Below are 14,069 nucleotides of genomic sequence, written 5' to 3' on the forward strand. Positions count from 1 at the left end.
TCTACCATCATATGTTGTCATTTCTGATGAACATCATCATCACGATAAGAAGAAAGCTCAGGAAGAACAACAATAAAGCCAAAACAATCAAAAAAACGAATCGAATAGTGACCATGAAAAAATAGCAAGGAGAAGATGAAAGAACAGAATCGCCTAAAAGATAGTTCATCAAAAGACAGCACAACAAGATGGAAGACAAGTATGAGAACGATAAATGTGATGAAAAGAAAAAAATTCAACAAGATGGAAGACAAGTATGAGAACGATAAATGTGATGAAAAGAAAAAAATTCAACAAGATGAAAGACAAGTATGAGGACGATAAATGTGATGAAAAGAAAAAATTTCAGCAATACAAAAGGAGGAACAAGTAAAATGTGAGCCAAAGACATGAGTGGCACCAAAGAAGGCACAATAAAAAAGAGCACCAACAGTATCCAAAGAAAAGAAAAAACATTGCTCTACCAAGAAGCTCTACCAAGAAGCTTTGAACTGTATTATGATCGGTTGTCTAACTGTACTCAGTAGATAGAGAGTGATGCCCGTGCAACGAACATTGCTCTTTGTAATATCCACATAGTATAAGGTTTTTTATATTATCACATTCATATTCATATATATATAGAGAGAGAGAGAGAGAGTAGCTCAGGACCAAACACAATGAAGGAAGCTCGGGCGTTTCAGACAGGACATACCTGGCCTAGCAGAACTGAAGGTCACAGAACCGTCCATTTTGACATACTATTATTGCACTTGTCCTAGTAAACTGCAAGTTCCATTTGACAAAAATGAACTGGCTACGGAATGAAAAATAAGGTAGCCACGGTACACAAGTTTTCTTTTCTCATTAGACTATATTTACAAAAAAAAAAACAAATACAAATAAGAAAGAATATCCCCCCCCCCCCCCCCCCTTTCACTAGTTTGGTGTAGAACAATCTGCTGTGTCAGACTTGATAACTCTGGTATTGTAGGAACCACAGGAGCCGCATTTGTGGTACAGCCAATGAAATCGAGATCTCCCTTTCCTCTCACAGTCATTACAAAGTGTATCCTGGACGAGTCACCAAAAAGAAATAAATAGTCTAGCGGGGTTGAAAACAATGGAAAACAAGAAAAGAGAACTTGACTACCTGACACCGATCGCGGTATTCCTCAGGAAGCTCTTCGGCAGCCAACAACGCATCAAGCATGCCAAAGTACACCTGTTACATAGAAGAATGGACATAGGGATCTTAATTCAGCATGATGACGAACATGTTCCAAAATTTAGGCAATCAGCTTGTATAATAATCAATTTTTGGTAATCAGCTTGTATAACAAATTAACAATCGCTATCATCTGGATATTTTAAGTTATACCAATTACCAATAGACTGTTTGAGAAGTTCTGAATACCAGAAGTCATGCAACAAGCAAGACATACATGATTTATTCCTTCTGCAGCGTGCATTCACAACAGATTCCTAAGTTCAAGAGAAGACTAAGAAACACATCTGCATTGGTACATGCTAGTATGCTACTAATATTGAAAAACACAGAAAATTGTGGCCGAAAAAGTGCTTAACAGGTTAGCAACATGCCCCTTAATAACGCACAAAAATAATTGTTTTCACCAAAGTATAAAAATAAGTCACAAAATTGCAAAATGACTTGGCTTACCGCCATATCTCCCAAGGATTTGCAGCAGATAGGACAGGTGTAGTGGCTACAAGTGTATGCCTGAGATTGACAATGAACTTATTAAAATTCATTACTGACAACCAGAGAATACATCACAAAATTGCATCATGGTGCATACCTGAAAGCAAGCTGAATGCATGAAGTGGCCGCAAGGAAGAGCTCTAACTGCTGCACTTGATGTAAACAGGAAGTCACAGCAGATTGGACAATTTGTCTCTAGCCCTTTCTCCCGACATTTGTGCTCTGTTAATTTCATTCCAAGACAGCAATTGCATTTCATGCAATGGAAGAAATCAATACCAAGACCTTTCCCAAGACGACACAAATTACAAAACGGGCAATGGTAAACAGTCCTGGAAAACATCCCAGTGTTAGAAGAGCCATATTGCTTCCTGATAAGAGTGGCTGAAATCCAGATGTTTGTCCAAACACGTGGTACAACACAACAATCCAAACATGTGGTACAACACAACAAACCTACGGGATGACAAACATTGCTACTTGGAAAGCCAACAGGTTATTGCTTTAATGTTATTGGTCAATGAAAATAGTACAAGAAAATATTTTAAAAGCCAAGAAAGTAGTGTTGTTTGACTCAAAGAGAAAATTCTCATTTGTCATTAAATGTATGAGCATTGAGCACAACTAAATATAAACAAAAATTATTCAACTAGGGAAATCTAGTGCAAACCAATAGCTAGGTTTGGGTATGAGGCAAACCAAATGAGAATTTCTCAATGACACCACAAAGGTAGGCTCCAGACCACTAGGAGAAATTGAAAGAAAACTTTTCTCACAGCCTTAAAACAAAAGGAAAATGGAAACACAACAGTAACAACAGATCCATCCCTCACTTCCTTGCTCCCTCCCTTGTTTCCCCTAGAACTAATACTTTAAGCCTGATATTTGAAAGGTATGTAGGAAACTCCACAGACTATCTCCTCACTCTTGAAATCTTTCTTTTGTTACTTTCTTAGCCGAAATGAAGTGGTTCGCACTAAATATGGCCCTACTGTTAAAATGTTACAAAAGATGGAGATAATACATAAATGAAGAGAAACATCAGAATTAAAAGGTAGTGGATATGCCACATCCAGTCAGATATATAAAAATTACATGGAATTGAACGCGGATTAGATTGTTACCGAATGCAGCTATAAATGTATGCTGATATATACTATATCATTTTCACTTATGTAGATATCATAAGTGACTTCTGTATTTGTCAGATACCATTACCACACTGGATTTGCTATTCACTTGTTATTAAGTTAAAAATACTACATTATCATGCAGCGTAGAACACAAGTAAAATAAATTTCCAGAGCTCCCATTATCAATATAAAATGGCAATGACAAACTTCATAGATTCCAGTTCTGATTTTTGAATTTGAATTTGGATGTACAATTTTGTTGTTTTGTAAACTTTAGATACTATTTTGGATGGAAATGTGCTAAGACACATCTTGTTATATTGACAAACCATTTCAATAAATCCATATATATTACATATATCAAAAATAAATAAGAAGGCCAATACTGATGCAATGTTTTGGTTAATAAATAAGTGGAACATAGGTTTCGTTGTTCAATGCCCCAACAGGCCTAAGACAATACTAACTAGCGGAGATCGTTTAATCTTTCAGTTGCATTGAGGAACATTACCTTTCATCATCAAAAAATTTGCAGATGTTACAGTAATACTTTGCCATGGATAGCTCGTTGCAAGATGGGGTTTGGCAAATTGGACCAACAGGCTGAATCTTCAGGCATACCATGCACATCATATCCTGCGTTGCTTTCCTGAAGATATCAAATAGAGTTGGCTCATTATACTTTCTGAAATGTGTTGCAAAGGTCTAGCAGAAACTAATGCACACTGACACCAGGACAGTAACAATTCTTTTTTAACGGTGTTAAAAAAATTACTAGAGAAGTGAAGACACAAAACATTCCAGCTCAGACAGAACTGCTACTTATTGGCCTATCTCGACACTACAACCACACATGCACAGGCAGATGCAACAATATAAATTATGAAAGCAGCAGACCTGGGGAAAAAACTAGCCACAAGCTCTCTATTCCCTACACGTCTTTCAATTGTTTAACATAGCATGCTGATTTGCAGTTTGAATCAAGGTTTATGAACTCAAAGCACACTACCCCTCAGCGGTAACAAGATAAAAACAAGTGTCTTACAGGCTACGGAATTTACCTTTCCATCATGTGGTCACTAACTTTATCGTGGCAGAATCTGCATGTGAACAGCTTGTTGCAGCATGCAGCAACAAGCTTGCAGTTCCGTTTGTAGTGCTCACAACCAAAAATTTGCTTCTCCTGGTCTCGATATGAAGGAACACATCCAGGTATACCAGCACCATCACTACACTCTTCTGAACTTGGTTCTGGTAACTTCTGCTGAGCAGCTATCCATCGGCTGAAAAGCGCACAGTTATGAATATCATATTTGTAACAAGCGATTCATTGAAATATTCAGATGTCATACCTGGTCATGAGATTTTGGATTAGATAGGCCTTCCGCCTTGGGTCAAGTGTAGGATCTTGTGAAACCTTTCGCACCTCAGCCTCAAGTTCACTCTGGTTCATTCGAAAGATGTCCTTCCAGCCAGGCTTGAACATCTGGTCGTTTGGTTCAAGCTTATCTTGTAAATGACTATCTACAAAGGGCAAAGGAAAGCTCAGTCAAACAAAAGTTGTTTTTCAAAGGAAAAGAAAAAGAATCAAGCATAGAACTACTTTCAAACTGAAGAAGCATATGTTTACAAATTAGTTGCTCTAGCTCTTTTCATCACATTTCCCCTATTCTAAGCCCCAATAGTCTGTCTGTGCACTATGAAACACCATATGAATAGTCTTTGATAAGACATATGATTTAATTGTTCCTAGGTAATCATAATCATCAAAGCTTGCATCATTGCAGGGAAATATCAACAATTGTCAGATTGTCTTGTTCTTTATCATAAAGTTAATGGTTTGATCCGACAATTTGTGGCTCACGTAGCCCAACACAACATTGCACTTATAGTTCATACTTCATAAAGCCAAGTTACAGCTCTGACCAATTGATGAAAGATTTTCTCCAATACACAAAATGTCTGCACAATGTGTAATATTTATAACTTATGCCCATGAAATGGAAATTACTGCAGTATTCTAAGAAACATTATATTAACAAGAGGACACAATACAAATTGAAAAATAGTTAGTAGCACAGGGGGGGGGGGGGCAAAAGAGAACAATTGCAGACCTTCTGGAGGAGAGGATGCCTCAGCTGACGGATCAGATGATGATAGAGCTCCATTCCACCACTCATTTAGCCATTCACCAAACATTGTATTCTTAGTTGCTTGCTTCCACATATCCAGCATTTTGTTCTGCTCCTCTTGAGTGAGCGCTGATGTAACCCAGGGTAACATAGATTGGAGAACCTCAGCACCTGTTGAACCAATTATACGACCTACAAGCTTATCCTGCTCCTCCACAGAAAAATGTTTGTCAAACAACGGCCACAACTCAAGTTCTTCTCTGTGGACATGATTAGTCAAGGCAACCCGGATAGACTTGCACATGCCTTGAAGCTTTGTGGCAAGCTCATTATACTTTCTAGCCCAATTAATCTCATATGATGAATGAGAACAGTTTTGCTCTGCTTCTTTAACTTCGGTCTGGGCATGGCCCTGGATATCATGTAAATGTGAAAGCTCAAAGAGAACATTAGATATATCTTCGAATAATTGTTCTTCCTGCTTGTGGTCAAGAGTATATGAATGGCTCACATTGTGCAATGTCTCTCTTGATTCTAATGCAGGAAACACAATTTCATCCTCAGCATTGCTGTGTGCCCTGTATAGACCCCATAACAAACGAAATCTTCCAATGAATTGGCGAAGGCAAGATTCATCCCCATCAATGAGCTTTCCAGATTCAACATCCAAGTACTCTAAATCCTTGCGAATTGCCTTATGAAATTTGAATATAGTATCAATTGGCCTTGAAATGCCATCCGAACAAGACAATGATGCATCTGTCTCCCATGAAAAGAGGCTTGAATATAATGAAGGAGCAGTAGAATTGTATGATAGAGAGCGAAAGGACTTTGCAGAAGCCAGTGAACCAATACCAAGATTGCTACTTTCTACTCTCAACCCAGGTATAAAACAAGTTTTTTTGCTACATGGGCGTGCTTCGATATCAGCAGTCTGAGAGCAGTAGCTTCCATTAGTACCAGGAAAAGAATCTGCATCACTTCCTCGCTTGCCTGGCCTAGAACCATTTTCGGTTTGTAGATGCAGAGGACCATCAATACTGTTGCGTGAAGCACATGGACAGAATGATCGACATTTTTCCAGCTCACCTACATCATCCAAAAGGCATCCCACTACCCCTGATGTTAAGCATAAATATTCTCCAGAGTTGGATTTGTCCCGAGCTTTGCATGCCCAACCAGAGAAAAGAGTGACCAGTGCAGTTTCAGATGGGGACGCTGTTTCATGTGCAACTTTCTTTTAGCAAATATTGAATTTGAAGAAACTATTCAAAACTAATGAAATGTATAGAGAAGAAATTATAGTATAATTGAAGTAAAAGGATAACCTGCCAGGCGCATATTCTGAAGAAAAGAAGATGCCTCCTCATTGCTCAACTTTGACACCAACCATGGTAAAACACGTTCCAACAATTTCAATGGCATGACACATAGACTCTTGTATGAAAGTTCCCTTTGCTTCTCAGGAGAGAAAAGCATCCTAGCTTGAGGGAGCACCTAGGTAAGTTCAGGTAAGTATGAGACTTTGACCAATAAGGTAATTACTCCAACAGTCCAGCTACACTACTACCAAGTACCAACCTTGGTTTCTTCATTGCAGAAGTGTTTCTCGATTGTCTCCAATATTTGATCAGCATGTGAGCACAGTTTTGAGTAAAAGTCCACTGCAGTTGATTTGGCACCTGCTATTTGGATTTGCTGAATTAAACATCTAAAATTGTTAAATCGACGCTCTTCTTCAGCATGCTCCTGCACAAAGGACAGCTCACTATTGACTGCAGGAAATACAACTTGATCCTCGGCAATACTGCAGGTCAGAAAATAAATGGAAGCAGTGAAACATTTAGTTCTTTCTAAGTGAAAACCGTCCAAAGTGAATCAAGCAAAAATATGTTTGACCACCCATGAGGCAATGACTAGCATGCAAATAGTACCTGCTAGCAATAAAGTACTTAACATGCAGCAGAACAATACATAACAAAAGGAATTCATCTCAAATACACTGCACCCAAGCTTGAGGAGAATCAGCATGTCTCGTGATACTTCTTGCCCAAGCATTTGTAGTCACGCATTACATAAATGGAAACATACAAATCATGTCTAGAAAAATACAATAGCTTTGCTAATTAAAAAAAATATTCGTTTCCAACTCATGCAAAACCAAACTCTATACCCAGGATCTGTTTAGTAAATTTGAAGAATAATACAATCATTTGCTATGGTATCTAATGTCCAATTTTGCCCTCACTGGGGCTGTTCTCCAAATTGTTTTTTTAGGGCCTGTTTGGTAGAGCTCCAGCTCCAAGAAGCTCCAAGAATTCTTGGAGCTGGGTATTCCTAGCTCCAGAAATTCGTGGAGCTGGAGCTATGGGTACACAGATGGTATTTGTGTGAGACATTTTGTTTCCATTTTAGTCTAAAAATAGAGATTTAAACCACTTTATCTTAGCCTACAAACTCAAGATCTAACATGGAGCTATGAGTTGGAGCCCTGCCAAACAGGGCCTTAGATCCTCCTCTAAATTGTTGCGGGATCTAGTTAGTTCAGAAAATATTTCGCAAATTTTAGTATTGTCATAGTTCTAAAAGGGGAGCTGCCAATTAGATAATATCTAAAAAGTAGTAAAATGAAACTGCAATTCAGAAAAACGCCACAGCACAAAAACACAGGAATAAGCCACCTAGCGGTTGATGTAACAAACAGCATATGTTGCATGAGGTACATCATGTGTAGCAGATGCAAAGGAACTGCAATAGTTAAACATTAACAAACAAATGGCATACCATGTACTAAACACAAACATGCATAGACAAACAGAAAGGAAAAGAGAACATTTCAGTGAAGGATCATATTTACAATGGTTGTAACATGTTTCCGAGTGAAGATCCAAATCTACATACCTGTGGAAGATGCATACATCTGCAATGAACTGAAGCCTCGTGTTGAAGGATGATATATCAGAAAAATCCCCAGACTGCTGCATCCTTCTTGTCTCCTCTGCTATATCATGTAACTCTTTACGGATAGCGTTGTGCCAATACAAAATATCATCTATGGGATGCCTGTCAACTTGACCATCATTAGATTCTGCACAGTTTCTACTCCCAACTTTAGACTCTTCATGTGAACAAATATGCTTCTCCCCTTGGTCAACAAAGGGGACATCCTCACAAATATGACTTTTTTCTGATTGACAATCAGCAAAGCTCTGCACCACCTTTTGTGTTGCTTTCCCTTCGATCCATGTGAATACAACCTTCACAAATTTGAACACTAAAATTTAACAGGAATCGAAGCAAGATTTTGATTGAAAAAGTAATAGGTGCACTCATGAAAACCTGTTGGAGAAGTTTCTCTTCAGGTACTACTTTACATAAGCAGTTACGAATATCTTGGTGTTCATCAGATGAAACAGAAGCTGAAAGCCATGGAAGGAACTCTGCCATCATATTTACGGGAATGTTGCATAAGAATTGCCACACTAAATCAGCTTGCTCTTCACGTGAAAATTTCTTTGTAAGCAATGGGAAGACCTGAAACAAATTCAGATGATCATGGATCAGACACTAAAAAAATGAACTATGGTTTTTAAATTTAAAAAAGAATTATGGCACTCAATACGTTGACTAACTGCAGGAGTGGTCTTGAGGGGGGAATAGGAGTTTGAGGACGGAGTTTGTGGACTGTGGTAGTATTGGCCATGACAAACTGATTTTGAATCCCAATACCTTGTCTAGCAAACGGGATGGCAAATTGTAGAAAATTGATTTGTAGTTCACAATACATGCCAATATAAGTCACGATGAAAAGTTGAGATGTATCCATCTTCCTCCACATTGCAATGACCTACTTGCTAGTTACTACTGACCGTTCCCACAAGTTTAAAATGGTGAGAGCTGGACCCTCAAATTCTCATTCCCCATCTCACCTGAATTCTCATGGCCACTAACCAAACAAGAGACTAAAAACTCCCACCTTTAAATTCTCATTCCCTCCAATCAATTTGCCTTCAACCAAACAGGCCGTAAAATGCAAACACCACAGCGGAGACTGGAGATATAATCAATCAAAGCATGCAATTAAAAGGAAAAAATCTGCCACAAGAACAGATCTAGTATAGCAAGTTAATCTTTTACCATGGCTTCTCCACTTCTTTGTCTAGATAAAGAACTTTAATCAAAGATTAAAAGCTTTACACCATAATGAGATATCACTTTCTATTGATGTCAGACAAAATGTGACACAAGAACCAAAGAGCAAAAAATAAAAATGCAAAAGAATCACCCTCTCTATTCTCTAATACAGGATATGAAGCATGCCATTACTTAAACTTGACCTTCATAGATAGTGCAATAGCAAATTGCACCGCAGCTGACACCACAATTCCTTTAATAAGGATACAGAACTTAGGAAAGCACTTCTGATCATAATTCAGAACTTGCAGTTCACAACACCAGCATTACAGTCAAAACTAGTGACCTTTACCAGAAGGTACAGGCAGCAGACTAGCAAAATTCTTCACCGCGACCACTACCGAGAACTACCACAATTCCTTTACCAAGTAAAACATGTTTGCATATGCAAATTAACTTAGATGTGCGGCAATGCATGCTAATTTTAGTTAGGAACAAGAAATGAAAGATTAATATCAGTTATCACCTTATGTACGATTCTACATCGATATAACCTTTGCAAGGACCCATAGTTATTATGGCGATGTGGCAAGGCGTTGCGACCCACCACCTTCACACTTTTATATCGCTTATGGCGCGCGGCGTGGCGACGCCATACACACATCATAGTCTTTAGGATATTAGGAACATACGCCTTAATAACTACGAATATATATTAGGAACATACAGCATCATAGGTTAAAAGGAAACTGAAGGCAGGTAATTTGGGATTAACCCACAACGATTCATATCGATCAGCAGAGTGTGTACATATAGACAATGTGTGAGATTTACATGGCCGCTATTTAATACAGATTATGACCTTCCTAATAGGTCAGCAGCTGATATGGAAACTAATGTTAATGACCTTCCTAATAGGTCAACAGCTGATATGGAAACTAATGTTAATGACCTTCCTAATAGATCAGCTAGCTAATATGGAAAACAATCTCCCTGATTGGTGTGGCAGATTGGGCAGGGATTAAGAATTCCAACAGAAACCTTCCTGATGTGTTACAGGTTTTCACAGCCAAAAGCCCATAAGCTGCCCACAATAGCCATGGCCTCTTCCCTCGTTTCGCCTTCTCATCAGCCGCCGCCGCCGCCGTTGCAAGCCTAGATCGCTGGTCAACATAGCACTCCAAACTCTCACCCTCGCACCCCTCCCGCTCCCCAGCGAACGTCGCCGCGTCAGTGTTCTCTCCGTCGCCACCAACCATACCCCTCCTCCGTCGCCGGTCTCCCCTTCGGAGCTTGCGAACAACACAAGCTGCCTCCTCCGGGAACTTGCGCGACACACTTCCTCCCCGTCGTCGGATCTGTTGCTTCTTCATTCGTATGGCGTCCGCCACGACTTCCTTGCTCGCCACAGGATGCCTTAGCGGCACCAGGGGGACGCCACGCCGATATGGCAAACGCCATACGTGCTCGTGCCGTGGCATTGGCGTGGCAAGACTTGGATTTCCGCCACGCCGATATGGCGACACCATGACAACTATGCAAGGACCAAAACAAACAATAAAAACAAAAAGAAATTGGTAAAAGTTTAGTGAATCGAAGAACACGCATATACATGAATACCATCACTTCTCTCTCCACCATTATTTTAGACATCAACTTAGTGAATCGAAGAACACGCATATGCAATAGTTAAGAATGGCAACTTGTATTCCATGGAGGATATAGGCCAGTATATATACATGTACATGTGAGCCATGTGCAAATAACCCCTTATAACATGAGGATATTACACATACACAATATATATATATATATATATATATATATATATATATATATATATATATATCTAACCACCCCCCTCAAACTCATGAGAGATCAACCACACTAAGTTTAGAGAGGTAGAACCTTTGTTGAACTGTATTATGTGCCTTCATGAAGAAATCAACCAACTGAAGCTCTGAAGAAACATTCAACCAACTGAAACTCTGAAGGAACATACTGAACATCAATAACATCATCATGTACTTGTGTTCGTGTGTAAGAAACATCAACACCAATATGCTTGGTGAGCTCATGCTTCACCAGATCTCGAACAATACTAATAGTACATGTACTGTCAGAGAAAAGATGAGTAGGTGTAGAAGATGAAACACCAAAATTCTCAAGTAACCATCGTAACCAGCTGAGCTCTGTTGTCAACAATGCCATGGCTCGCAACTCAGCCTTTGCACTGGATAAGAAATTGTGGTCTGCTTCTTAATCTTTCAAGCAATGGGAGAACCACAAAAGAAAACATAGTAGACAGAAAGAGACCGACAATCAAAGGGATCACTAGCCCAAGTAGCATCAGAATATGCACAGAGCTGTAAAAAGTTGAAACGTAGAAAGAAAAGACAACGACAGATAGTCCCATGAAGATGACTATAGTGGGGAGAGAGAGAGAGAGAGAGAGAGAGAGAGAGAGAGAGAGCGAAGGGGAAGAAGATAAAGTCGGCGATTTGGCTAAAAGATTGAGACAAGTTGCAACGTCCCAAAAAAAACCTAGCTTTAATACCATATTAGGAATAGCAACTTGTATTTCATAGAGTCCATAGGCCAGTATATATACATGTACATATGAGCAATATGCAAATAACCCCTTATAACATAGGGATATTACACAGACAATATATAACAATATATGTCTCTAACAGCAACATCTTGCCAACTACTTTGGATGGAAACAAGTTTGCCAGCTTGATTTGCCATAACATATTTTGTAACACTCCAGTAAAGGAGTGACCGTTCAGAATTTGTTTATAAAGGCAAGATAGTTGTAGAGCCTAGTAACAAGATATTTTTTCTGCCTAGGAAACTTCAACCGAATAACAAGAAGAAAACACCTCAATGAGATGTCTGATAAGAGCATGACCCACACATTTAGAATTATTTTCCAAATTAACAAGGAAATACTTTAATAGAATCCGCTGATTCTAGAAACTAAATTCGTACCATCAGACTAATTTCTTTATCTGGCATGACATGAAGTGATCAATGCAATAAGTGAGATGTAAAAGGGGTACATATATGTGTGTGGTATACTGACTACCAACCTGTTCTTCTTCCTTGGACATATGTTGGGTGAGACAAGTTTGTATGGTTCCTGTACAGGATGCGAGCTCCCTACGAAGACCATCATCATTTTGTATGTCCAATTGTAAAAGAGCAAATAACTGGCTAAAAAGGTCGCTTTCCCTTTTATGCTCTAAGGAATAGGTCCCCGCAACATTCTTGACTCGGATATCAAGTGCTGGAAAGATAACCTGCAATCATCAAAAGAAAACACAAGCATATAGGTGTGTTCAGTGATGAATTTATAATTGATTGACATCAATGCTGAAAATAAAAGGGTCAAAAACAAAACATTAGAAAGGATCAAGCCATTACAGAGTAACGTTTTATGCGTTTCATCGCAGATTATCTACTTTTGGCAGAATTTAAGGAAAAGCTGGACATCAATGGGACTTTACTTGTCAGCTAGACTCCTTGCCACAGAAACAAGTGCTAGTAAAAGTTCATTTTCATTCTTTGGGTTAGCAAGATCTAAACAATTTTCTCATATCCCAAAGGTTGCAATCTCCATTAGTCCCAGACTCTGGGAGGTGAAAACCAAGAGAAGCTATATGATTGGTGCGATCGTAATCGTGCTCCGATTGAAGCAATGGAACCACAGTGTCACCCTAGAAGCTAGACAGACAAGGCCACATATGATGGTATGGATCAAATTTCCACTGTAGTTTCAATTAAACACAGGCTTTTTCCCTCATGGTTTCGTTTGTACAACTCGCCATCGGGAGGACACAAAGCGCGAAGCATTGTTCGTACTAGCATGGCTAATTAACTTGAACACGTCTCAAATAATTCACTAGACCATCCAACGCCAACCTCGTTGAAAACTTCAACACCACCGTATGAACTCACACCCAATTTCAGATCCTAACATTGCTCGCTCGATTCAATCCCGATCCCACCAGGTTCATCCAAAACCGAAGGCGACAATTCCGCAACCCTAAACCCAATACCACCGGAATTCGCACACGCCGATGCGCCTCCATGCCCAAATCCAACACAGTTTAATCCTCCACCCGGGGAAAAAAACAGCAGCAAATGGCCAAAAAAACAAAACGGAGCGGGGGCAGCAAGCAGCCGTACCGCGTCCTCGGCGTCGCAGTGGTGCTTATATATGTTGACGAAGAAGCGGCAGCGCTCGGCGAGCGCCGCCACGTCGCCAGCACGCTCCGTCGCCAGTCGCACGGCGGCGCCGTGCAGTCCCTCGAGCTCCGCCCGGATCGCCTTGTGGAAGTAGAGGAATATCAGCACGGGCGCCTCGGCCGCCGAGGTCTCCGCCTCCGCCGGCGTCGGGGACGGCGACCGCGGCATCACCGCGGCGAGCGTCCCCTCGCCGGCCATGGGCGTCGGCGTAGCCATCCCGCTGCGGCCGCCGCCTCCGAGTGCGAGGCCAGCGACTTCGCCACGGCTCTCGCTCCCTCCGCGCGCGCCCGCGCCTAGGGTGTTCGCGACTTCGCGTCGCCTGACGTCTGGCTCGGCTCTCAGCCCGTGGAAGAGGGAGGAGGAATGGATTTGGCGTCGCGTTGGCTTTTCATAGGTCTCTTTCGCTCTCTGTGCTCAAATGTATTTATTTTTTTTCTCTCCCCCCTCGTTCTCCCCTGTCCTCTGTGTGGTTATTTTTCTGCCAAGGAAAGGGGCTGGGTAGGAGACGGGAGGCTGCACTTGGTCTTCTTGTGTTTGAACTTTAAACCGTTCGGTTAGGTTGGAATTCTGAAGTTTATAAAGCCTCTGGAATAAATTATAAACCGAAGCACCAAACAGCTTAAACTTGAAATAAAAATGAAATCTTATGAAAGGATAGTGTCAATTTTACGCTATTTGTCCCATAAAAATGAACACCAAATAACATGCTATCAA

The 14,069-nt window shown here is 40.3% G+C and overlaps 1 protein-coding gene across 1 annotated transcript; it reads right to left on the minus strand.

Moving 5' to 3' along the window:
- Positions 1-709: 709 nt before the first annotated feature.
- Positions 710-13,762, minus strand: LOC133918349 (zinc finger protein BRUTUS-like). Its single transcript, XM_062362199.1, has 14 exons — positions 13,296-13,762; positions 12,197-12,406; positions 8,307-8,501; positions 7,869-8,224; positions 6,549-6,774; positions 6,296-6,464; positions 4,950-6,185; positions 4,188-4,359; positions 3,897-4,118; positions 3,347-3,484; positions 1,800-2,034; positions 1,661-1,720; positions 1,133-1,204; positions 710-1,053 (listed from the first exon to the last, which is right to left on the minus strand). Exons 1-14 carry the CDS (start codon positions 13,569-13,571, stop codon positions 919-921), a joined length of 3,702 nt encoding a protein of 1,233 aa, XP_062218183.1. The 5' UTR covers positions 13,572-13,762; the 3' UTR covers positions 710-918.
- Between the last annotated feature and the right edge of the window lie 307 nt (positions 13,763-14,069).

This window comes from Phragmites australis, chromosome 1, assembly GCF_958298935.1.
Source record: "Phragmites australis chromosome 1, lpPhrAust1.1, whole genome shotgun sequence".
NCBI classification, from domain to species: domain Eukaryota; kingdom Viridiplantae; phylum Streptophyta; class Magnoliopsida; order Poales; family Poaceae; genus Phragmites; species Phragmites australis.